Source organism: Hyla sarda, chromosome 1, assembly GCF_029499605.1.
Source record: "Hyla sarda isolate aHylSar1 chromosome 1, aHylSar1.hap1, whole genome shotgun sequence".
Classification (NCBI taxonomy): Eukaryota; Metazoa; Chordata; class Amphibia; order Anura; family Hylidae; genus Hyla; species Hyla sarda.
In genome coordinates, this window is record NC_079189.1 from 481,891,583 (window position 1) to 481,916,073 (window position 24,491).

Below are 24,491 nucleotides of genomic sequence, written 5' to 3' on the forward strand. Positions count from 1 at the left end.
TAAATATTCCCTTTTCTGTGCCTCCAAGTTTTTAAATTGACCCCCCCCCCCCTGTACGATATAGTGCCCCTAAAAATGAAAAAAAAAACATTAAATTCTGTTCCCCTGGGCCCTGAGCATACTCGTCTTACAGTTATCTACAGTACGTGAGTCGGGGGGACGGGATCTACGGGCGCCGGCGCAATGATGTAACGTCCTCATGCCAGCCTGTAGTGGATCGCATCCTCGCAGCTCACACGCTGTGTAGTCACAGTGTGTGAGGAAGGTTAGTGAATGGTGGAGCGGGAGCTTACAGCTTCCACTCCACCTTGCTAGAGTACGGGAGCGAGGGTGGGGGAGCAATCTCGGGGGGGGGGGGGGGGGGTGCCAACTGGTTTGTGATGTAAGCTAGGCTTAAAATATGTAGTTGTGACAATCTTGAATGCAGTACCAACTATTGTGTCTCAGCTGGATTACTGTACATCCAAAGTGAATTGAGCCGAACTGCTATAAATTATAGAGCCCATGGGCAGATGTGACACGATTTCTGGAAAAGAAAAAACTTTCTATATTTTGCAAGTTAATACATACAGAATTTGTTTTATTGTCATTGATAAGACATTACTACCTGTACGATTTAGTGGTCACTACACACTGCAGTTTACAAATCTATGTTGATATGAAAAAGTTGTAACATATGTTCCTGATGAAAACATATATGGGGTTAACGTTGTCCTTCCCTTATGAAAAATAACTTAATTAAAGGGGTTAAATGCAGCTTAAGCATTTAACTTTGCTTACCTGCAATTCATTTTTGAATCCACCACAAATTAATTTGTTTTAAGGATCTTGGTGCTTTCTTGGTTGTACTTTCTAATTGAGCAATTGCCCGTACTACAAACCCCACAATGCACTGCTTCCCCTTAACTCTTATTCACAACCCTCCTACCCTGCCTACTCTCACCCACAGCACTCTTGTCTCCACATTTCACAACAGTCTATCGCAACATCTGCCTTTGGCATCATTCTTCACAAGGCAGCATGCTGTAAACACACACACTCTCCCTAAGGCTGTGTTCACACATTGCAGCTTTACTGTGTTTTTGCTGCAGTTTTTTGACATTATACCATATTTTGGTGCTATTTTCCCCAGTTGGGCAAATCACGGTAACATTTTTTGCCATGAGTTCTAAAAAATTGCAGTAAAAACCGCAACATGTGAACACAGACTAAATGTCCCATAAGGGCTGCCATCAGAAATGTTGGTGCCCCGTACACAGCTCAAGGCCTGTCCGCCCCCAGGGCCCACATGCAATCTTCCTCATTGCCTATGAAAATTTTGAAACGTAGGACAAAAAAAGCAAGAGCATTTTAGTTAAATGAGGAAGGAAGAAGAAAATATTATCACCATATATATTACCACCATACTGTACTGAAAAACAAAGGTGAAGTGTTGTCATTTATTCATTTTTAAGTACAGGGTGATTCAAAAAGGATGGTGCAAAAGTAAAGTCCTGAATTGACATAAGTGGTTAATGGCCCATATCAGCCAATCACAGAACAGCTTTAATTTACAAGAGGCAAATTTGAAATACACTTACATGTTTGACATGTGTTCAATGTTTGTCGATACCTAAAAGAAACTCCACCGGCACCAATGTTGCAGCCTCCACGATTGCCAGATCTAACATCCTGCGACTTCTTCTGTGGGGCTACATCAAGATAAAGCTTGGGTAGATAGGGCGTGTCTTTTCATGTTAATAAATGTATGTTATGTTTCTCAGTTATAAATACCCAGGCTATTATTTTGCACCATCCTTGTTGAATCTCCATGAATATATTTGAAATGCTGGTGTCATGTATGCATTTTACCATCCGTATTACAGACCCTACAATGATTCCTCCGATATATCCAGCTGTATGTTAGACCTCCATCATCTCTTCCACTAATATTATGTGTATAACAGGAGAACGAACGCTTTAGTATTTTACATAGTGAATGAAATTTGAGGATAATACTATTTCATTTTTCTTTGTATTAGTTTGTTTTAGAACAAGTGGACATCACACTTCCAGAGAACACTGCCTGGTATGACCGCTACAAACATGACATTCCAGTGTTTCACCTTAATGGACAGTTCCTGATGATGCACAGAGTAAACATTAAGAAACTGGAGAGACACCTTCAAAAGTTGGAGCAGAAAGATGCAGTTTCATAAGTCTTAAGATTTTGTATTTACATATAAAGAGTTTCATGCTGGATGTCAACATGGCTTCTAAACCTTGGATTGTATCAAATAGTAGATTTTACTGTTAACATTGAAAAAAAAAAAAAGAAATTGTCTCTGATGGTCAGCATGATCATAGTAAACCTAGAAAGTTCTTACAGCGGTACTCTCCCCTAGACATTTTATCCCCTATTCAAAGGACCCCGACGATCTCCGTGCAGCACCCGGCATTCTAAACAGTATGTCATGCTGCAAAAAGATTGCGGGGGATCCCAGCGGCGGGACCTTGCTGGGGTGGAGAACCACTTTAACTTGTCCAGACAGAGGCTGATACTGTTTTCCCATAATGTTTTGTGTCTATATAGATTTAGTCAATTACTGTGTTGGCATAAAACCGTAAATTCTGTCAGATCAAATCGAATACTTCTAAGGCCACTTTTACAATTTCTGTGTGAATTCTAGAGAAATTAAGACAAAAAAGGTGAGTCAGTTCCAAATAAGTCCAGTTTATTAACTAGTGAATGCCTATTAACTTGTTTCCACATTGGCCAGTTTTTTTACTTTCATTTTTGTTTTTACATTTTACCAATAGGTACACAATGGACTTTTAAGAGATCTCACATACTGTTGGCTCGCGGTGACAATTACACATTTGAGTCTCCCTCTCACCAACCTATGTACAGTAACCCCTCGAGATACGATGGCCTCACCATACGTTATTTTCAACATACGATGGCCTCTCAGAGGCCATCGTATCTTGAAAGCAGTATCGGCATACGATACTTTTTGTCGGGGCCATCATGAAAATAAATGGTTCTCCGGCGACGCTGGCGCCGGGCCGTTTCAACAGAGCACTATCGCGGAGGAGCGTAGTTTCAAATCTCGCGGGTATGTCATGTGACGTTACATCGTCACATGACATTGCCGCGTCACACAGAGATTCACTCTGACGGTCTGCTGCGGGCTAGGTGCTGTACTGTACAAAAAAGAGTGGTGAGTCCTCTCCTCTCCCCGGCCCATTAACCCCATGCACGTTAAACCCCCCCCCCCCCCCCCGGACCCCTTAACCTGTTAACGACCATGGACGTGTTTACACGTCCATGTGCCGTTAACGGGGTATGGCGCGGGCTTCCGACTGGAGCTCACGCCATACCGGTCGGCCCCCAGCTGATGCCTGTAGCCGGGGGCTGGCGTTAATAGCAGACATGCGGCGATCGCCGCGGACGGCTATTAACCCTTTAGATCGCCGCTGTCAAATTTTATTGACTCAGGAACCAATTACCAGTTTTCCATAGAGATATGTACTCAACATATGATGGTCTCGGGGCTCCGGAACAAATTACCAGTTTTCCATAGACATATGTACTCAACATATGATGGTTTCAACATACAAATGGTCCCCCTGGAACCAATTACCATCATATGTTGAGGGACCACTGTATTCGTCCCCCCTCCCCTCCCTCCCCCCTTTGGCTGGTCCCTTGGCAAGTTAAATGAAGGGACGCTGCCGCTTTAAAACATCTGCGCGTATGCACGCCCGACGTCACAGACGTGTCCCTGTCCCGGCTGCTACCGGTAAGCAGCAGAAGGAGATCCCGCCGCCGCCGGGAGCTGCAGCTTCAGTTGCGGATGCTATGAAGGTGGGGAAGTGCTGGTTTAATATGGCAGAGGGGTGGGGGGCACTGTAGGAGTGTGGAGGATGACGGGGAAGGGGAGGATGGGGGGGCTGTAGCATTGTGGAGGATGGGGGGCTGCAGGAGTGTGGAGGATGGCGGGGCTGCGGGAGGATGGGGGGGCTGTATAGCAGTGTGGAGGATGGGGAGCTGTGGGAGGATGGGGGGCTGTATAGCAGTGTGGAGGATGGGGGGCTGTAGCAGTGTGGAAGATGGGGGGGTGCGGCATCCTCCACACTGCTACAGCCCCCCTCCTCCACACTGCTACAGCCCCTCCACACTCCCACAGCCCCCCATCCTCCACACTGCTACAGCCCCCCATCCTCCACACTCCCACAGCCCCCCATCCTCCACACTGCTACAGCCCCCCATCCTCCACACTCCCACAGCCCCCATCCTCCACACTCCTGCAGCCCCCCATAAATAAATAAGCCGTACTCTGAAAATAAGCCCTAGTGTGTTTTTTGTGACTAAAATTAATATAAGACCCAGTCTTATTTTCAGAGAAACATGGTAGGAGACATCAGGGACAAAGGAGCTGCCAAAACCACCCGGATAACTACAGGGGACACAGAACAGGTATTGTGGTGTCCCTAAAGGAGCCCTAAAGGAGCCTTCAAGGGGTTGTCCAATGGCAGAAATAAATGTGTGTTTGATATGGTAATAAAGTAACTTATTAATATAGTTTTATTATCCAAGGTGCACAAATTATCCATTTCAGCTGTGCTCTCTTTCTGGAAGAGCAGGATCTCCTTGTAAGCTGTGATGTTGTCACAGCATCAGATAGCAGTTAACCCCGTCCCTGTCCCAGGGTGTCAGCAAGAGACTAGTGAAATGAAGGAGGTGGCTGGTTATATAGCTCATTAGATAAGGCAGCTGGAAGCCCATTCTCAGTCACACCAGTCTTCGGTTATTGCTGTCATTAGGCTTTTAAGCTGTGGTCTGTGCCTCTCCTTCCTGATGGCAGCTATAACCAGAGACTGAGGCTGTGACTAAAGAATGTGGTTGCTGGCTTCCCTATTTAATAAGCCATAAATCTATGAGCCCTAAAACCAGCCCCCTACTTCATATGCTGTCTGATGCTGTGTTGACAGCTTACAAGGACAATCTGCACTTCCAGAAATGGGAGAGCACAGCTAAATTGGAAGATCTGTGCCCCTTTGTTAATAACACTATATTAGTAAATTGCGTTATTATACCTTTTTTCCCCCATAAAATGTATTGTTCATTTCAGTATAAACAATTACACCATCACATACTTCAATACATTATACATAATATACCTCCAACCATTACAATTGTATCTAACTCACATCTAGTGGTGCCTCTGTCTCCCCCTTTTCTCTTGTCATGTCTCATATTTATAAATCTAAAATTTCTTATTACTTCTTATTGTAGTCCAGTAGAATCTCCCTGTTTCCCCCTTAAACTCTCTCCACTGTGCCCACTTTTGATGTACTTTCATTTCTCCCAATCACTATTATTTCTTCTAATTTATAACAATATTGTACTATATTTAGTACCTCCTCCAAATTTGGGACTATTGCTTGATTCCAATATCTACAGAGTGCTAATTTTGCTACCACTAAGATTTTACGAACTATTAATCCCATATTAAATGGGTATACCTGAATTTGTAATGTAACAAAGCTCTTTGGGGTATTAAACTATAGAGATATGGGTGATTTTTGTTAATAATACTTCCACCCTGTGCCAGTAATCCCGTATCACAGGGCACTGCCACAGAATATGTATCAGTAATCCTATCCCCCCACATCCTCGCCAGCACCCCTCCGGGTTCGCGGAAGACATCCTATGGAGCCTGTCGGGGGGGGGGGGGGGGAGGGAGTAATACCACCGTAAATTGGTTTTAATAATAGCCTCTCTATGAGATACTGCTAACAGGGAAGAATATGCCAAATTAAATGCATAAATTCATTCTTGATTATTCTTGTGTAACATTCTTGTGTATGTTTGGGCAGAATCTCGTTCCCATGTTAAAAAAGACCCTATATGTTGAAACTTAGATTGATTATTAATTTCCCCATATACTTGACCCAGTCCCTTTAACACTGGATTGTTTACATATAGAAATAATACCAAAGAGCAATAATGTTGGGTGGCTTTACAGGACTGTAAATAATGAGAAATTCTGAGATACCTTTTGACTCAGTGCACATGTTTTGTTTTGTTTTTTTTGTCGCCGGACAACCCCTTTACCAAAAGGGATCATAGGAGGGGTTTCATACACTGTGTTTTGTGGCAGCTTTTCATTCCGTTTTTTTGAGCCAAAGAAAGAAGTGGACCCAGCAGCTAGAGAAGGAGAAGTGTAAGCCAATCCTTTCTATTTTACATTCCCGCAGAATTTTCTTCTGGCTTTCATTCAAAAAACTGAATGAAAAACTGCCACAAAAAGCTGTGTGAAGCCTCCCTGAAACAGATTGTATCTTACAACTGTATGTTATAGATCGGGTAGCTGCAGTATGGGAGAATATAGTATAACAAAGATAAAAGAGACGGAAGAGCTGGAATAAGGCCTAATAGTGATCCATTCATTGCCAAGTTTCGGACGGATGATAAACTTCCGTGTCCATGTGAAACTTGAGATTTCTAGCACTTTCTGCATAAAGCAGCCTTAAGAGTGTGGGCATTTTCTATTGAGGGAATTTTTTTTAGTATTTTCTTCTCTGGCAGCCGAATTCATTCTGAACAGCCTGGCCACACACAGCTGTTGGTGTTACAGGATCGATTTCAGCTGTTCTTTTGTTGTACCATGAATCTGTACACTTGTCGCCACTCTGAACAAATTGATCGAAATACGCTACATTAGCTAAACGAAACACCAAAGGTCATCCACCTACAACAATTTACTTTAACTGGGCTGTTAAGTGCTTCTGTTTACTTCAGGTGTGATATGATTGTGGTAATGTCTTCCATTATTCTTCAGGACTTTACAAGCAGTGATTTTAAGGAAGAATATCTATGTAACATAGCATTTGATGGAGCATACCGCAACCTCCTTGGGGACCCTGGCCTGTAAAACATAAAACAAGTACAAGCTTAGTAAAGCTGGCCACTGATGTAATATTTATCATTAGTGATGGAAAGTTGCTTTATCTAATGAATAAAGGGAATCCGTCAGCTGTTTCATCCTGTCCAAACCACAGACAGCTTAAAACAGGCACCCTCATGAAATGCGGTATGATAGAATCGGATCATAAAAAATCATACAACTGGAAGTTGTTGTAAAGTCAAGGGGACATGCTTTCCACTGCTGCTTCACACCACGCTGGGCTTAAAGGGGTACTCCGCCCCTAGAAATCTTATCCCCTATCCAAAGGTAGGCACTAACCATTGGAGGTGACAAGTACTGACCTCTGATATTGTTAAATATTAAATGTTGCATTGCATATCGGTGAAAAGCACTGACGGTTGGAAGCAATAAGTACTAATTACTAATATTGATAAAGATTGAATATTTGATGAGACTTTGTACAGGACTGCATATATAAAACCCGTTAACCCACTACCTCACCTAAAATCCTTTCTCCGGTATTAAAGTTGAAGTTATATTTCTAAGCTCCAGGTTGGAATAATAGATTGGCAATAGCGGAGGATGCTTAAGGGTTGGGGGGAGATGGGCGGGGGATGTTATTGCAGCTGATAAAGTGTTTCTGTATAAATCTGTATTACAAGGATTTAAAAAGAAAAAACAAGGCGAAAAGTCCTGCCAGACAATTCTGCCAGCAGCTTTCGTCTCTAAAGATAGGGTCACATGTGCCGTTCTGTGCTGCATATTTAGCTGCTTAGTATTTTCCTACTCATTGAAGTCAATGGATAGCAAAATCAGCTTCATATTTTGCTACCAATTGACCTCAATGGGTAGGAAAATATGCAGCAAAATACGGTACGTGTGTCCTTACTCTTAGGGTAGGTTCACATGAGCGGATCCCCAGCAGGTATTACATTGTGGATCCACCTCTGAAGGACCGCTGTATGCTGCCTTTACAGGTGCCTGCTCGGAGTGGCAATCTGCCTCTACGAGCATACACACTGCGATGTGCGAGTTGCCATGTGCATGCGCAGTATACTCGCACATCGCGGAGGCTCTCGGCCTAGCTCATAGAGCGAGGGGAGCGGCCGCGATGTGTGCGAGTACACAACGCATGTGCAGCATCTCGCACATCGCTTCAGTGTGTCTGCTTGTAGCGGCGCATTAATGCTTTGAGCAGGCACCTGTAAAGGCAGCATACAGCGGTCCTTCAGCGGCTGGTCTGCAGCGTAATATGTGCTGGGGATCTGCTCGTGTGAACGTACCCTTAGGGTGCGTTTACATGTGCGTATTTGTGCTGCAGATCTGCAGCAGATTTGCTGCTGCAGATTTTGCTGCCCACTGACTTACATGGGCTGCAAAATCTGGTAATGCAAATCTGCAGCAGAAAATACGCACGTGTAAACGCACCCATAAATAGTAAAATATGTCAGCTTTTCTGTGTAGGCAGGTGGGATGGCAGAGTGCAGCCACTTTGCATTTGAAAACAGCAAGCACAGTGGGCTCATTCATCCTAGAACTAAGAATTATAGAGTTAACCCTATGATTAATAACTGTTCAAACTGCATTAGGGGGTGTATGTGTACCCCAACATCACTTTTAAGACAGAACTTTAATGGATATACAATAAATACCAATTTTACATATGGTTTGCATCATTGTGCTGGCTGCTTTTAAGTTATAGGATTATAGCCCCAAGAACAAAAGGATAAGGTAGTATGAATTTAACTTGCCCAAATCTTTTCTCCTTCAACATCTGCTCTCAAGGAAGAGCCAGGAGATGTGTTTTGCCAACACATATCTAATATGTATTACCAGCTTTATGCTTAGTGGACAATGCATGAGAATTAGGTCACTTTATTAGGTGTGGGAGATTTATCAATATGTGTCTGTGGGCAGCCACGTCACAGGCTTTTTTAAATTTATTTTTTGCTGTGTTTTTGGCTAATGTACGCCAAATTGATCAAAATGGCGCACAGGCTTTGATAAATTTTGCACAAATAAAAAATCAACCCAAAACTTGCTGTAGGAAGACACTTTTCTAAGGCAAGGCAGAGGTGGTATTATTTTTGTGCCTTTTAAAAAAAAGACGCAGTTAATAGATCTCATCCACTGCAAAGTCCAGAACAAAACACTGCTTCTCACAGTCACTTTTGGCAAAGTTGTCTATTTTGAAATTGTGCACATTTTTTGCGCAGTCTCCCCTGGTGTATAGTAACACCCGAAGAGTCACATAGCTATAGAAAAAGGACAAAGATGTATTGAGACAAGCAGAGACAGTAAGTGGATAAGGGAAGCATATAGAGTTGAGAAAAGTGTGAAAGTTTTATTGTCCTCTAATTGCGCTCTTGTCTGTAGTCGTGATGTCCCCACTATGTCTGTGAAGAGCGTTCTTTAAGTGATGTCAAATGATATAAATCCATGTGAATCATTCACTCCTGTTTGCTTTGTGGCAAAGGTTGGCATGAGTTTGTACTGCCAGACTCTCTTGAGACATGAAATGTCCTTTTAGTATCTGTCCTTTCATGCCTGTGATGTTGTGGTTAGAGCTACAAAAATGTTCTGCAGCAAATAGCTTTGCCTTTTTTTTGTCTTTTATTGTGTGAAGATTTTTGCTTTTATTTATGCTTCATCCTTTGTTGCGTTAATAAATGAAAAAGCAGCAACCACATACTCATTATGAAAGGGAAATGTTAATAACGGAGAATACAGAAAAGCCATTAATACAGTGTTATTGTATCAAGTGCATTCGACTGGTTATTTAGAGAGAAAAATGATAAAATGTACTACTTAACCCTTTCAATGTATGCTTGGTGATAATGAATGAAATGGCTGCTATATCCACATCCCAGCACATTGTAAGAGCATTGTATAGATTATACCTTTACCATTTACGTAAAATATGATATAATTTCTTCAGTTGAGTCATTAGTATTTTAATCACATTTCTTCCCAAAAGTGTCAATAAAATCTTGTCTTGATGCAATGCGCAAATCCTAATGTGATAGGTACAGTGGAGGGGCGTCCTGCCCGCTGGAGGACAGCCAGCCTTTAATAAAAGAACCTTGTGCTTTCCCAGTGGTGACCTTCAGTTCTTTGTTCTTACTTGTCGTTAGGATGAAGTAGTTCTGCTCGGTGCTTAAATGTTATTATTTTTATATTTGACTTAAGTCTTGCACATTGAAACATTTAACATTACATACGAGCATTGCTTTGATTTGTACATTTATTATAGCTTATTTATTGAAATTTCATTTGTTCCTTAAATCTTGTTAAGTCTAGAGAATCAATGTGGTGAGTAGGGAGGGAGAAAGTAGCATTACAAAAAAGAAAAGCTGCAAGCGGCAAGCAGTCATATTTGTACGCTTATCTCCCCTAGGGAAACAATGAGGTTGCAAGACAGTTGCAGTCATTCTGTCATTTTATCAATCTCAGTTACATAGGTTGAAAAAGGACCAGAGTCCATAAAGTTCAGCCTATATCCCTATTGATGATCCAGAGGAAGCCAAACAAATTCTTCAGACTAATGCCAACTGCCCCATACTGGAGGGAAAAATTCCTTCCCGACTCCAAATATGGCATCAGAATAATATATATATATATAGCATAACTGCATAACTAGATAACTGGTGTACTTTTGGCCAGGTCTTCATGAAGATGTGTATTTCCTGGAACTCCCTGTCAGAGAAAGTGGTCATGGTAAACTCAATAAAAGAGTTCAAAAGAACACATTTGTGGAGAGTAATACCATTACAGGTTATGGATAATAGATTTATATGGACAGAACGTTGATCCAGGGATTTATTCTGATGCCATATTTCGCTCCAGTAAAGGGGTAAAAAATGTTCTCAGATCCCATCTTGAAAATCTTAATCCTTCTATTACTTATCAGCTGCTGTATGCACTAAAAAAAGTAGTGAAGTTCTTTTCAGTCTGACCACAGTGCTCTCTGCTGACACCTCTGTCTGTGTCAGGAACTGTCCAGGGCTTGAGCAAATCCCCATAGCAAACCTCTCCTGCTCCGGACAGTTTCTGACATGGACAGAGGTGTCAGCAGAAAGCACTGTGGTCAGACTGGAAAGAACTACACAATTTCCTCTGTGGTATAAAGCAGCTGATAAGTACTGGAAGGATTAGAATTTTTAAACAGAAGTAATTTATAAATGGGTCTGTAACAAATTGTTTTTTGACAGAATGTAGGGTTGTATTTGTAATAGGACAGTTAAACAGGTCCATTCAATCCAGAAATCAAGCAAGACACCTGGCACTGCCTCGGGATTTGGAGCACAATGTTATACTGCTGTCAGAGGGCTGAGCGCTTGTTATGAACAGCTGTTTGCCGGCGGTGCTCACGCTAATGTAGATAATGTAGAAACCAAAGTCCAAAAAAGATAAAAGAAGAAGCGGATCACTCACCGGTCTGATGCTGTGAACTTTATTGAAGACTTAATACAGCGGCTACATACGGGTCGATGTCAGTGGCAGGGCAGGAGGGGTTACAGAGCCCCATCCGAAGCGACGGCGCCGTTTCATGCCCACAGGGCGTTTCTACAGGCCCGGAATTGACCAATTCCGGGCCTGAAGAAACACCCTGTGGGCGTGAAACGGCGCCGTTGCTTCTGACGGGGCTCTGTAACACCTCCTGCCCTGCCACTGACATCGACCCGTATGTAGCCGCTGTATTAAGTCTTCAATAAAGTTCACAGCATCAGACCGGTGAGTGATCCGCTTCTTCTTTTATCTTTTTTGGACTTACAATTACAACAGGTGCTGATCTTGCCTGTTGAGTAATGTATGAAGAATGCGTGCTAGACAAAATGATGCATATCATTGTGGTGAGAATGATAAATCCCCTACACCGTTCTTAACAGACCCAGATCACTGTGCAGTTCCTGAAAGAGCGATTCTATTTTAGGTGGATTTAATGGTACCTTGGTTTCTAGGCTATTTAAAAAGAGTTGGGTCTCATCCAGACCACACAGAATTTGAAAAAAAAAAACAACACATTCACAAAACAAAATACTAACATGTTAAATAGTGACCAGACAAATAAAACATAAACATTGGTGCACTGGGGTCATTCGCCAGCCCCTTGGTGCACATTTCTGCCTGTCTGCATTGGCGCTGTGATACAGCCCCTTCATATATTTTCATATACCTCTCTTCAGCCTGTCAGTAATGCGAGCTGTGTCCTCATATATAGCCTTGTATCATGTGCGCATGCGCTGCTTCCCTGTGGTGAGAGGGACACAGCAAGTATCAGCGTTGTGCTGACGAGAAAAATAAATATTCATGAAGGGGGGTGTATCACAAGGCCGGTGTGGGCAGGCAGAAAGGTGCACCATGGGGCTGGGGAATGCCCAGAGTGCACCTAGAAGCTCATTACATATTAGTTTTGTCCATAACTCCGAAACTTTGCCATGGATCTTAAAAAAGGCAACCTGTGTTGAAATTCGCATTACCAACACTATTAACCTGTATAAGCAGGTAAGTACAGGTGATGTTCCTGTCAGTTTCCCTTTAAGTAAATATAACATACAGCCTCCAAATAAAAACAGCACATAAAGTGACCATATAAATAATACACACAAAGGGGAGAATTTATCATGGTGTGTGTGGGATGTAAATTTTTTTTTACCCAGTTTTCCTTGCGGTGTATTTGACGTGGATGGGACCAATTTATTAAAAGTCTTACGCCTTTCATAAATTTTTTGCAGAAGCATCAGTGATAATGATTACAGGAAATAGTGCATGGCATAGACACTTTTTGCTGTGTGGTCAGGCACTTGGTGTGGTCCATTGAGCATAAATGAGCGACTTTTTACAAAAGTCCCAAATAATGAATCGATGACCACTGCAAAAAAAAAAAAAAAACTTCTACAATACACACAAATGCAATGGAGTGCAAGAATTTCTCTCTGTCAAAAGTCCCAGCATAAACATTTGTTTATTGAAAAATTCATTAAAAACTTACACCTTTCTAGTGATTTTTCACCTGAGTTGTTTAACAAAAAAAAAAAAAAATCTATTATAATGTATTCTGGATTTTTCCAAAGCATTTGATACGGTTCCACATAAAAGGTTGGTGCATAAAATGAGAAGGATTGGGCTGGGGGAGAATGTGTGTAAGTGGGTAAGTAACTGGCTCAGAGATAGGAAACAAAGGGTGGTTATTAATGGTACTTATTCTGATTGGGTGACTGTTACTAGTAGGGTACCACAGGGGTCCGTCTTGGGACCTGTTCTGTTTAATATATTTATTAATGACCTTGTAGAGGGTTTGAATAGTAAAGTAGCAATCTTTGCAGATGATACTAAACTCTGTAAAGTGGTAAACACAATAGAGGACAGTGAACTGTTACAACTGGATTTGGATAGGTTGGAAGTTTGGGATGGGAAGTGGCAGATGAGGTTCAACACTGATAAATGCAAGGTAATGCACATGGGGAGGAAAAATCCAGGCTGGGATTATGTATTAAATGGGAGAACACTTGGGACGACTGACATGGAAAAGGACTTGTGAGTCTTAGTTAATAGTAAATTTAGCTGTAGAGACCAGTGTCTGGCAGCTGCTACCAAGGCAAATAAAATCATGGGGTACATCAATAGGGGCATAGATGCCCACGACAAGGAAATCATTCTACCACTGTACAAATCACTAGTCAGACCACACATAGAATACTGTGTACAGTACTGGGCACCGGTGTACAAGAAAGATATAGTGGAGCTGGAGAGGGTTCAGAGACGGGCAACCAGGGTAATACGGGGAATGGGAGGACTACAGTACCCAGAAAGATTATCAGAATTAGGGTTATTTAGTTTAGAAAAAAGAAGGCTTAGGGGAGACCTAATAACTATGTATAAACATATCAGGGGGCCATACAGAGATCTCTCCCATTATCTATTTATACCCAGGACTGTATCTATAACAGGGGGCCATCATCTACGTCTTGATGAAAGAAGGTTTCTACACCAGCACAGATGGGAGTACTTTACTGTAAGAGCAGTGACTGTGGAATTCTCTGCCAGAGGAGGTGGTCATGGTGAACTCTGTAAAAGAATTCAGAAGGGGTCTGAATGCATTTTTGAAAAAAAATAACATTACAGGTTATGTATAATAGATTTATAGGGACAGAACGTTGATCCAGGGATTTATTCTGATTGCCATATTTGGAGTCAGGAAATAATTTTTACCTCTAGTATGAGGTTTTTTTTTTGCCTTCCTCTGGATCAACTCAGTAGGGACTCATTAGGGATATAGGTTGAACTTGATGAACTCTGGTCTTTTTTCAACCTTATGAACTATGTTACCATGTATTCCATTCATATAGCAAGTTACTTCATTAATATACAGATGCTTTTCAATTTATACCGCATCTCACACCTTTTTTTACCTCTCTATGTCCAACACTTTCAGTATGTCATAGCCCTGAGCGTTTCCTTCTACTGGAGTGGCTGTCATCACTCTACTAAATCTTCTGTGTAATTCTGCTGCCAATATAGTCACTGATCAATGATGGGTGCAGGAAACACATAGGGATGGGACATGCTGAAAGTGTTGCACATAACTTATATATGCTTATATAACTTGCTAAATGAATGGAGGCCATTATAATGGACTAAGCGTCAGGGGCTGTTTAAATGGGCACGCACACTTATGTACTAGCGTTACACTAACCTAACCTACATGTGCCACATTAATATACCTGTTGGCATTATTAACTGGCCTTTATACTGCTAAAAAGCTGCTTAATAAATCACCCCATGTGTGCGCAATTACTAGGCAAGTGTTTTGACCATATCATTTGTATGCTTATTTTTCCAACTTCAAGCTGTATAAACCTGAATGCTTGTTCAATTTAACCCCTTAAGGACCCAGCCATTTTACACCTTAGGACCCGGCCATTTTTTGCACATCTGACCACTGTCACTTTAAACATTAATAACTCTGGAATGCTTTTAGTTATCATTCTGATTCCAAGTTTGTTTTTTCGTGACATATTCTACTTTAACATAGTGGTAACATTTTGTGGTAACTTGCATCATTTCTTGGTGAAAAATCCCCCAAATTGATGAAAAATGTGAAAATTTTGCATTTTTCTAACTTTGAAGCTCTCTGCTTGTAAGGAAAATGGATATTCCAAATATTTTTTTTTATTCACATATACAATAGGTCTAATTTATGTTTGCATCATAAAATTGACGTGTTTTTACTTTTGGTAGACACCAGAGGGCTTCAAAGTTCAGCAGCAATTTTCCACAAAATTTCCAAACTCACAATTTTTCAGGGACCAGTTCAGGTTTGAAGTGGATTTGAAGGGTCTTCATATTAGAAATACCCCACAAATGACCCCATTATAAAAACTGCACCCCCCAAAGTATTCAAAATGACATTCATTCAGCGTTTTAACCCTTTAGGTGTTTCACAGGCTGCTAGCAAAGTGAAGGAGAAAATTCACAATCTTCATTTTTTACACTCGCATGTTCTTGTAGACCCAATTTTTGAATTTTTACAAGGGGTAAAAGGAGAAAATTTATACTTATATTTTGGCCAATTTCTCTCGAGTAAGCACATACCTCATATGTCTATGTAAAGTGTTCGGTGGGCGCAGTAGAGGGCTCAGAAGTGAAGGAGCGACAAGGGGATTTTGGAGAGTATGTTTTTCTGAAATGGTTTTTGGGGGGCATGTTGCATTTAGGAAGCCCCTACGGTACCAGAACAGCAAAAAAAAAAAAAAAAAACACATGGCAAACCATTTTGGAAACTAGACCCCTTGAGGAACGTAACAAGGAATAAAGTGAGCCTTAATACCCCACAGGGGTTTCACGACTTTTGTATACGTAAAAAATAAAAATAAAAATCACTAAAATGTGTGTTTTCCCCAAAAATTTCACATTTTTTGCAAGGGTTAATAGCAGAAAATACCCCCCAAAATTTGTAACCCCATCTCTTCTGAGTATGGAGGTACCCCATAAGTTGACCTGAAGTGCACTACGGGCGAAATACAATGCTCAGAAGAGAAGGAGTCATATTTGGCTTTTTGAGAGCAAATTTTGCTCGGGGGGTATGTCGCATTTAGGAAGCCCCTATGGTGCCAGGACAGCAAAATAAACCCCACATGGCATACCATTTTGGAAACTAGACCCCTTGTGGAACGTAACAAGGGGTACAGGGAGCATTTACACACCCCTCCCCCCCCCCCCCACTGATGTTTGTCAGATCTTTGGAACAGTGGGCTGTACAAAATTTTTAATCTGCACAGCCCACTGTTCCAAAGATCTGTCAGACACCAGTGGGGGGTAAATTCTCACTGCACCCCTCATTACATTACATAGTTTCCGAAATGGGGTCACATGTGGTTTTTTTTTTTTTTTGCGTTTGTGAAAACCGCTGTAACAATCAGCCACCCCTGTGCAAATCACCTCACATGTACATGGTGCACTCTCCCTTCTGGGCCTTGTTGTGCGCCCCCAGAGCACTTTGCGCCCACATATGGGGTATCTCCGTAGTCGGGAGAAATTGCATTACAAATTTCGGGGGGCTTTTTTCCTTTTTACCTCTTGTCAAAATGAAAAGTATAGGGCAACACCAGCATTTTTTTCACTAACATGCTGGTGTAGACCCCAACTTCACCTTTTCATAAGGGGTGAAAGGAGAAAAAGACCCCCAAAATTTGTTGGGCAACTTTTCCTGAGTACGGCGATACCCCATATGTGACCCTAAACTGTTGCCTTGAAATACGACAGGGCTCCGAAGTGAGAGAGGCCTGAATTAGGGATTTGCATAGAGGTGGACATAGGGGTATTCTACGCCAGTGATTCCCAAACAGGGTGCCTCTCGCTGTTGCAAAACTCCCAGCATGCTTGGACAGTCAACGGCTGTCTGGCAATACTGGGAGTTGTTTTGCAACAGCTGGAGGCTCCATTTTGGAAGCAGTGCCGTACCAGACGTTTTTCATTTTTATTGGGGAGGGGGGCTGTGTAGGGGTATGTGTATATGTAGTGTTTTTTACTTTTTATTTTGTGTTAGTGTAGTGTTTTTAGGTCCAAATGCAATGGTGTCCGCTCACCTCCGGAGCCAGATCTCCGACACACCTGTGCTGTCACGGACCCGCCGGTCCCGCCCCGGCTTCAACAGCGTATGGAAGGGAAGGATTGTCCGGCACCAGGTATGCTCTAAAAGATTACTTTTTATTTATGCCATAGCAAGGAAACAGACATCACAGGACTGTAGTAATCTGACGCGTTTCGCTCTCTTGAGCTTAAACGTAGACTAAGTTCAACAGACCAACATGCAAATTTAAAATAGAGACTCAATGGTCACATGATAAAATACCTGACATAGGTAGCAATTGTAAAAAACCCGGCATGGATATCATCTGTTAGTATTACAGAATGGACTGGATCCCTCCACTAGTGCGTTTTTTACTGTGTGATTATCCTATGAGTGTGAATGTACTCTAAACATTATGTGCAAAGATGGACAGGTATATACATACAACTACATGCACATAATAGATTACGGTATATTGATATCGTACATGTACAGGTCAATAGTAGAATAGAATAATCAACCTCATTGTCTATATAACTCGGGGACCTGCGTACATGTATGTATATACTAAAACTAAATCCCATGGGATGCGGGTCTTACTGCCCTGGCATTTCACTTGGATCAATATAGCAGTTACTCCACGGGTCTGAAGGAATTTATCGTCATGGTTACAGAATTTTTGTTGCAACACAATTATTTTATGTTTGATGGCGATTTCTTCCTTCAGCAAATATTTTCATGTTTTATTGGGAGCAGCAATTTTTGTTTACACCCAGTAACCCTTTTTTTGAGGACATCTGCTGGATAGGGCACTATATAGATGACTTATTGATTATTTGGGGGAGCACAGAATACCGTTTTTTTGAGTTTGTCTCTTATATTAATAATAATCATTTAAATCTTAAATTTACAGCTCAGTTTAGTAGCACCTCAGTCAATTTTTTTGGACATCTCCCTATCCAGCAGAGAGTCTAAGATTGTTGTCGTCCCCTACAGAAAGGAGACGGCAACAAATTCAGTCCTTATGGCATCCTCCTGCCACCCAAAGCATGTGGTCCAGAATATTCCCTTTGGGGAGATGTGCAGGACCAAGAGGAACTGCTCTGACCCTGTACAATGGGAAAAAGAGATAGGAGAGCTAAAAAGTAGATTTGCCAGAAGAGGCTATACAGAGGACTGTCTCAACAAGGCTCAGGAAAGAGTAGAAGGCATTAATAGAGAGCAATTGATCAAATATACTGGGAAAAGAAACAGGGCAAATAGTTTACAAAATGCCAAAAATAAACAAAAAAGAGCAGTCTTTGTCACCACATACAGTGCGCAATTTGCCCAAATTAAAAATATAATCAATAAGTATACACCAGTTTTAGAGGGAGACCCAATACTGAGGGAGGTGGTTAAAGAGGGCATCATGGCGGTCTCTAGAAAAGTACCCTCATTGGGCTCCTCTCTATCACCAAGTCTATTCAATTCTATAAAAGTAGAATAGAAAAGGATAAAATAAAACATGGCAATTGGCTGGATATTGTAGGAAATTGGGGTTGTGGTCACAACCGATGTATTACATGCAAATATATGCACCATTCTAAAGAAATAATGTCTTGTGTAACTAAAAAATCATACCAACTACGTGAATACATTAACTGCAATACCACTATGTTAGTTTATGTGGCCACATGCACCAAGTGTAACATGCAATATGTAGGGTGCACTACCAATACCCTTAAAACAAGAATCAGGAGACATATCTCCGACAGTAGGAGTGAAGGAGTAGGCATTTCCATGTTATCACGCCACTTTCGGGATGTGCACGCGGGCGAGTTGGACTCCCTGCGGGTGTCTGGTATAGAAAGAGTTAAAATAGGCATCAGAGGAGGAGATGCGAGAAAACGCCTCTTCAATAGAGAAACATATTGGATATTTATTTTGGATACCAGATACCCGCGGGGAATGAATAAACGCTTAGATTTAATTATGACCTGCACATAGGAATATAGTCTAGCGTTTTATGCCTCCCCGGATGTCCTTAGCGTCGTAGCCCTTTATTATTTATATATTTTTGGTAGACCAATAGTTTTTTTGGTACGAGTGTCAGGAGGGTGATTCCGCCTAGTGTGTTTTGATACCTATTAGAGTGTGTTTACTGAAAGTTATAGTATTAATACGTAATGGATATATATGTAAACTAAAACAGAGTAAATTGTGCATTGAATTATTTTTTAGTTATGTGCATCTATTAATACATGGCATATATATAATCTTTTAGTATATATATACATGCACGTAGGTCTCCAAGCTACACAGACAATGAGGTTGCATATTCTATTCTATTATTGACCTGTGCATGTATGATATCAACATGCCGTAATCTATTATATGCATGTAGCTTTAGTATATACATACATGTACGCAGGTCCCCGAGTTATATAGACAATGAGGTTGATTATTCTATTCTACTATTGACCTGTACATGTACGATATCAATATACCATAATCTATTGTGTGCATGTAGTTGTATGTATATACCTGTCCATCTTTGCACATAATGTTTAGAGTACATTCACACTCATAGGATAATCACACAGTAAAAAACGCACTAGTGGAGGGATCCAGTCCATTCTGTAATACTAACAGATGATATCCATGCCGGTTTTTTTACAATTGCTACCTATGTCAGGTATTTTATCATGTGACCATTGAGTCTCTATTTTAAATTTGCATGTTGGTCTGTTGAACTTAGTCTACGTTTAAGCTCAAGAGAGAGCGAAACGCGTCAGATTACTACAGTACTGTGATGTCTGTTTCCTTGCTATGGCATGAATAAAAAGTAATCTTTTAGAGCATACCTGGTGCTGGACAATCCTTCCCTTCCATGTAGTGTTTTTAGGGTACAGTCACACAGGCTGGGGATTACAGAGAGTTTCCCGCTGCGAGTTTGAGCTGCAGCACAAAATTTGCTGCATTGCAAACTTGCAGCCTGATACTCACTGTAAGCCCCCTGCCCATGTGAATGTACCCTTTACATTCACAGGGGGGGGGGGGGGGGACCTCCAGCTGTTGCAAAACTACAACTCCCAGCATGCACAGTCTATCAGTGCATGCTGGTAGTTATAGTTTTGCAACAGCTGGAGGCACACGGGTTGGGAAACACTGAGTTAGGAAACAGACAATGTTTCCCAACCAGTGTGCCTCCAGTTGTTGCAAAATCACAACTCCCAAAAATTCTCAGGCATGCTGGAAGTAGTAGTTCGGCAGCATCTTTAGAGCCAGATGTTGCCGAACTACAACTCCCAGTATGCTTGGCGTTGTAGTTTTGCAACATCTGGAGGACTACAGTTTGCAGACCACTAATACAGTGGTTCCTAATCTGTGCCCTTTCAGATGTTGCAAAACTACAACTCCCAGTATGCCAAAACTGTCCAGGCATGCTGGGAGTTGTAGTTCTGCAACATCTGAAGGGCCAGATGTTACAGAACTGCAACTCCCAGCATGTCTGGACAGTAAGGGCATGCTGAGGATGTGTAGTTTTGCAACATCTGGAAGGGTACAGTGGTCTCCAAACTGTGGATCTCCAGATGTTGCAAAACTGCAACTCCCAGCATGCCCAGTCGCCAAGGGCTGTCTGGGCATTCTGGGAGTTGTAGTGTAAGGGGACCAGATGGAGCAGTCCAGATCGCTTTACGGTGGTCTGGACTGCTGCAAAGGTCCCGCGACGACGCCGAAGATCAACTCACCTGTCGCCACCGCCGCCGTCTCTGCCGCCGGGATCCGGGTCTTCAGGGACGAGGTAAGTAACGGGGCCGGGCCCCAGCACTCCCCCGGTCCTGCGCCGTCTTCCAGTCTTCCGTTCTCTCCGGACTTCCAGGGGCCGGGCACCCTGCGATTGGTCGGTTAGCTAACCGAGGAATCGCAGGGGATAGGAGGAGGTGGCAGGCTTGCCACCTCGCTCCTATACTTCGGCATGGTCCTGGCTGTCTGTGACAACCGGAATCATGCAAAATTACCGGGCGGTCGGGTCCCAGAGACCCGATCAGCCCGGTATCGCCGCAGATCGCAGGGGCGATTTCCCTCATGATTTGGGACGATCGCCGACATGGGGGGCCTACATGGCGTTTGCCCTGGATGCCTGCTGAAGCATTTCAGCAGGCATCCGCTTCCGATCTCTGCCCGGCGCGTGGCAGGGACCGGAAAACGCCAGGACGTACAGGGACGTCCTGGGTCCTTAAAGTCCAGGGTGCGGGGACGTCCCCATACGTCCTGGGTCATTAAGAGGTTAAGCATAGCAGGTAAGGTGTATATGTAATGAGGAGAGTGTGGACTAAGAAAATGAACACCCTATATCAAATTGAGGGTAATTCTTAGGCAGCTTCAGGAAAATTATCCCCCCAAATTTATTTTTTACATTTCTGAAAAGTCAAAAATTGTAAGAAGTTTTTCAGAGGGATGCACAAATTGCTGAGATATTTGGACGTTATCAGAGAACCATGAAATGTTGTCGCAAGAAATGTGTTAAGGAAACACTAGACAAACAAGAAATGCATATTGCTCTTTTTTTTTTAATTTCATTCTCAGTATTTGAATTGTTGTCATGAACGACTGGATGGACAGGGAGAGTGAGCCATAAACTGACCCTAAAAACACACTCCCTGCCTACTTGCCCATACACCCTAAGCGGTGAATAGACAACTTGGAGCCGGTCCCTCCCTGCGCTAAAGTGCAGTGGCGTAAAAACAAATAATATACATAGTCAACACAGGCCAGAAACAGAATGGAATTACAAAAACCAAAATAGATAAACCAGACAGGATACAAATACTAACAGGGCAGAATATAGTGTATAAACAAACAGTTCACAAACCGGAATCCAGATAAACGGCAGACATGATAAAATGAACAAGACTAGGTATGGAACAGGTATACAGCAGAATCCAAGAAATGCAGCGGATGAACAGAAGAACTGAACTGAAAACACTGAACTGATCAAGTAACATAGGGCATTGTTCACACTGGGACATAGAACAAACAAACTGGACACCCCACTCCACAAGTGGAGTATCCATTATAATAAAGCCAAATAGACTACTGGCCAGCTGGCACACTCCACCGTGTCATCAGGATGCTGACCCAGTAGGAAACAAAAATATAATACATGAAACTCTAGACCAGATCCAGATGAGTCTAAATGGACTCCAAGATACCAAACAGGAATAATTACATACAGAGCACAGGTAACACTAGACTAACACAGTGTGAACACAGACTAAGCAGAACGGACATACTAATCCTATAACCGACAAATGAAACACAGACTAAAATCTACAATAAACAAGACTATTTAACCATGGCTAAAACTCAAGATTTATCACAAGATAAATACAAGGTGCATGCTCAAGCAGACTTATAAGTGTATTGCACAATAACCAGCAGAGAATGCAAGAGAAGGTTAAGGGTGCCTTAACACGCTAGTAACTAGCAGTTGGTTTCCCACTGCGAGTTACGCTACCATTCATTTGAATGGGTCCACGGACAGTCCGCAAATCTGACACTATTGCGGACTGTCTGTGGACCCATTTAAATCAATAGTGTTGCTCGCGAATATTCGCAATGCAAATTTTATTTGCGAATATAGCACTATATATTCGTAATTACGAATATTCGTTTTTTTTTTTTTTTTTATTCTTCACAGTACACATCACAGTGATCACCCCTCTCTGCTTCCAGCTTGTGTGGTGTAAAGAAGGCTCTAATACTACTGTGTGAGACTGGTGTTCGAATTTTCGCATATGTGAAAATGAGCATATGCTAATTTTTGCATTTGCGAATTTTCGCTTATGCAAATTTTTGCTTCTCACATGTCTTTCATAAAGATCTAAATGTTACATAGTTTGAATGCAATGTTATAAACATAGTATTTATCACTATAAAAGAACACATTCCTTATTCCATTTTGGTTTTTTCTTTGTTTCTGGGGAGGAGAAAAAAAAATTTCCCCAATTATTCCTTTTTTTTTTTTTTTCCAGGCTTCCTCATCTCTAGCCAAGACTTGGCCAACAGAGCTCTGAAGACACATTTTTTCAAAGGTTTTAAATAAAAGTGATTCTTCTTCTTCCTTCCCTGACCTTAACCTTATTGAGAACTTGTGGACTGTATTGAGGGGTGTTTATATTTGTTACTGATTTTTATGTATTTATTTATTTTTTAAATGTCACAAATGTTTATTTGTAAATATTGAGTTTTGTTTATTATTCTCACTTTAAAGGGGTACTCCCATGGAAAACTTTTTATTTTAATCAACTGGTGCCAGAAAGTTAGACAGATTTGTAAATTACTGCTATAAAAAAAATCTTAATCCTTCCAGTACTTTTTAGGGGCTGTATTCTACAGAGGAAATGTTTTTCTTTTTCGATTTCTCTTATGTCACGAGCACAGTGCTCTCTGCTGACCTCTGCTGTCCATTTTAGGAACTGTCCAGAGCAGCATATGTTTGCTATGGGGATTTTCTCCTGCTCTGGACAGACCCTAAAAGGTACTGGAAGGATTAAGATTTTTTAATAGAAGTAATTTACAAATCTGTTTCTGGCACCAGTTGATCTAAAAAAAAAAAAAAAGTTTTCCACCTGAGTGCCCCTTTAACAGATAAAAACAAAGCGGTGATTGGAAAGTTTTCGATTTTCATTTTGTTGCATATTAATTCTGAACACTTAGGCTCCTTTCACACTATGAGCATTCATTCGTTATTAAACGTCCATTTTCTGTGTAAAAACGGATGTATAATAACGGATGAAATAATGGGTGCTAATGGCTGAATAAATATTCATCCGTTAAGACCCGTTATAGCATCCATCATGTATGGCCAAACACCTCTGCCTACAGACTCCCACAGCTGGGACTACTACTGTGGCAAGCCCCGCAACCATGTGATGTATCGTATGTTTTAACTTTAATTTTTGAATCCCCCACGGGGAACCCTGAATGGCCGGTACTGAGGAGCCATTCAGGGCTCTCAGCGGGAGATTTAAAAATGAGCATTATGAGTAGCAGGGGGGGCATATCTATATTAAAAGTACTGTGGGGGGCAATATATATATATAGCGCTGCGAGGAGGGCAGACATATAGCCCATATATCTAGCCCCCCCAGTGCAAATATTTATAATATGGTCCCCGCCAGCGCATTTATACGTATATACCCCCTGCCGCACATTAATAAATATATACCCCCCCACCGGCGCATTAATAAATATATACCCCCGCCAGCCCATTAATAAATATATACCCCCCCACAACACATGTATAATGTACCCTCGCAGCGCAGCCATCTATATAAATATGTCACCGCAGCGCTATATGTGAAAAGCACACTAGCAGCAGCATCGGCCGTCCCGATGCTGCTAATAGAAATAATTATCCAAAAAGTTGAACAAAGGCACAGATAGCAACCTAGGCCACTTGTAACTACTCTCATAGAAAAGGAGGCAATCTAGGTGGATTTTAACAAAAATATATA

The 24,491-nt window shown here is 41.8% G+C and overlaps 1 protein-coding gene across 1 annotated transcript in view; it reads left to right on the forward strand.

Moving 5' to 3' along the window:
- Window positions 1-3,914, forward strand: part of C1H5orf63 (chromosome 1 C5orf63 homolog) — a 61,077-nt gene extending 57,163 nt beyond the window's left edge. The window contains exon 5 of the mRNA XM_056537306.1: window positions 2,022-3,914. Within this exon, the coding sequence (XP_056393281.1) occupies window positions 2,022-2,198 (177 nt within the window). The 3' untranslated portion in view covers window positions 2,199-3,914. The remainder of the gene's footprint in view (window positions 1-2,021) is intronic.
- The last annotated feature ends 20,577 nt before the right edge of the window (window positions 3,915-24,491 follow it).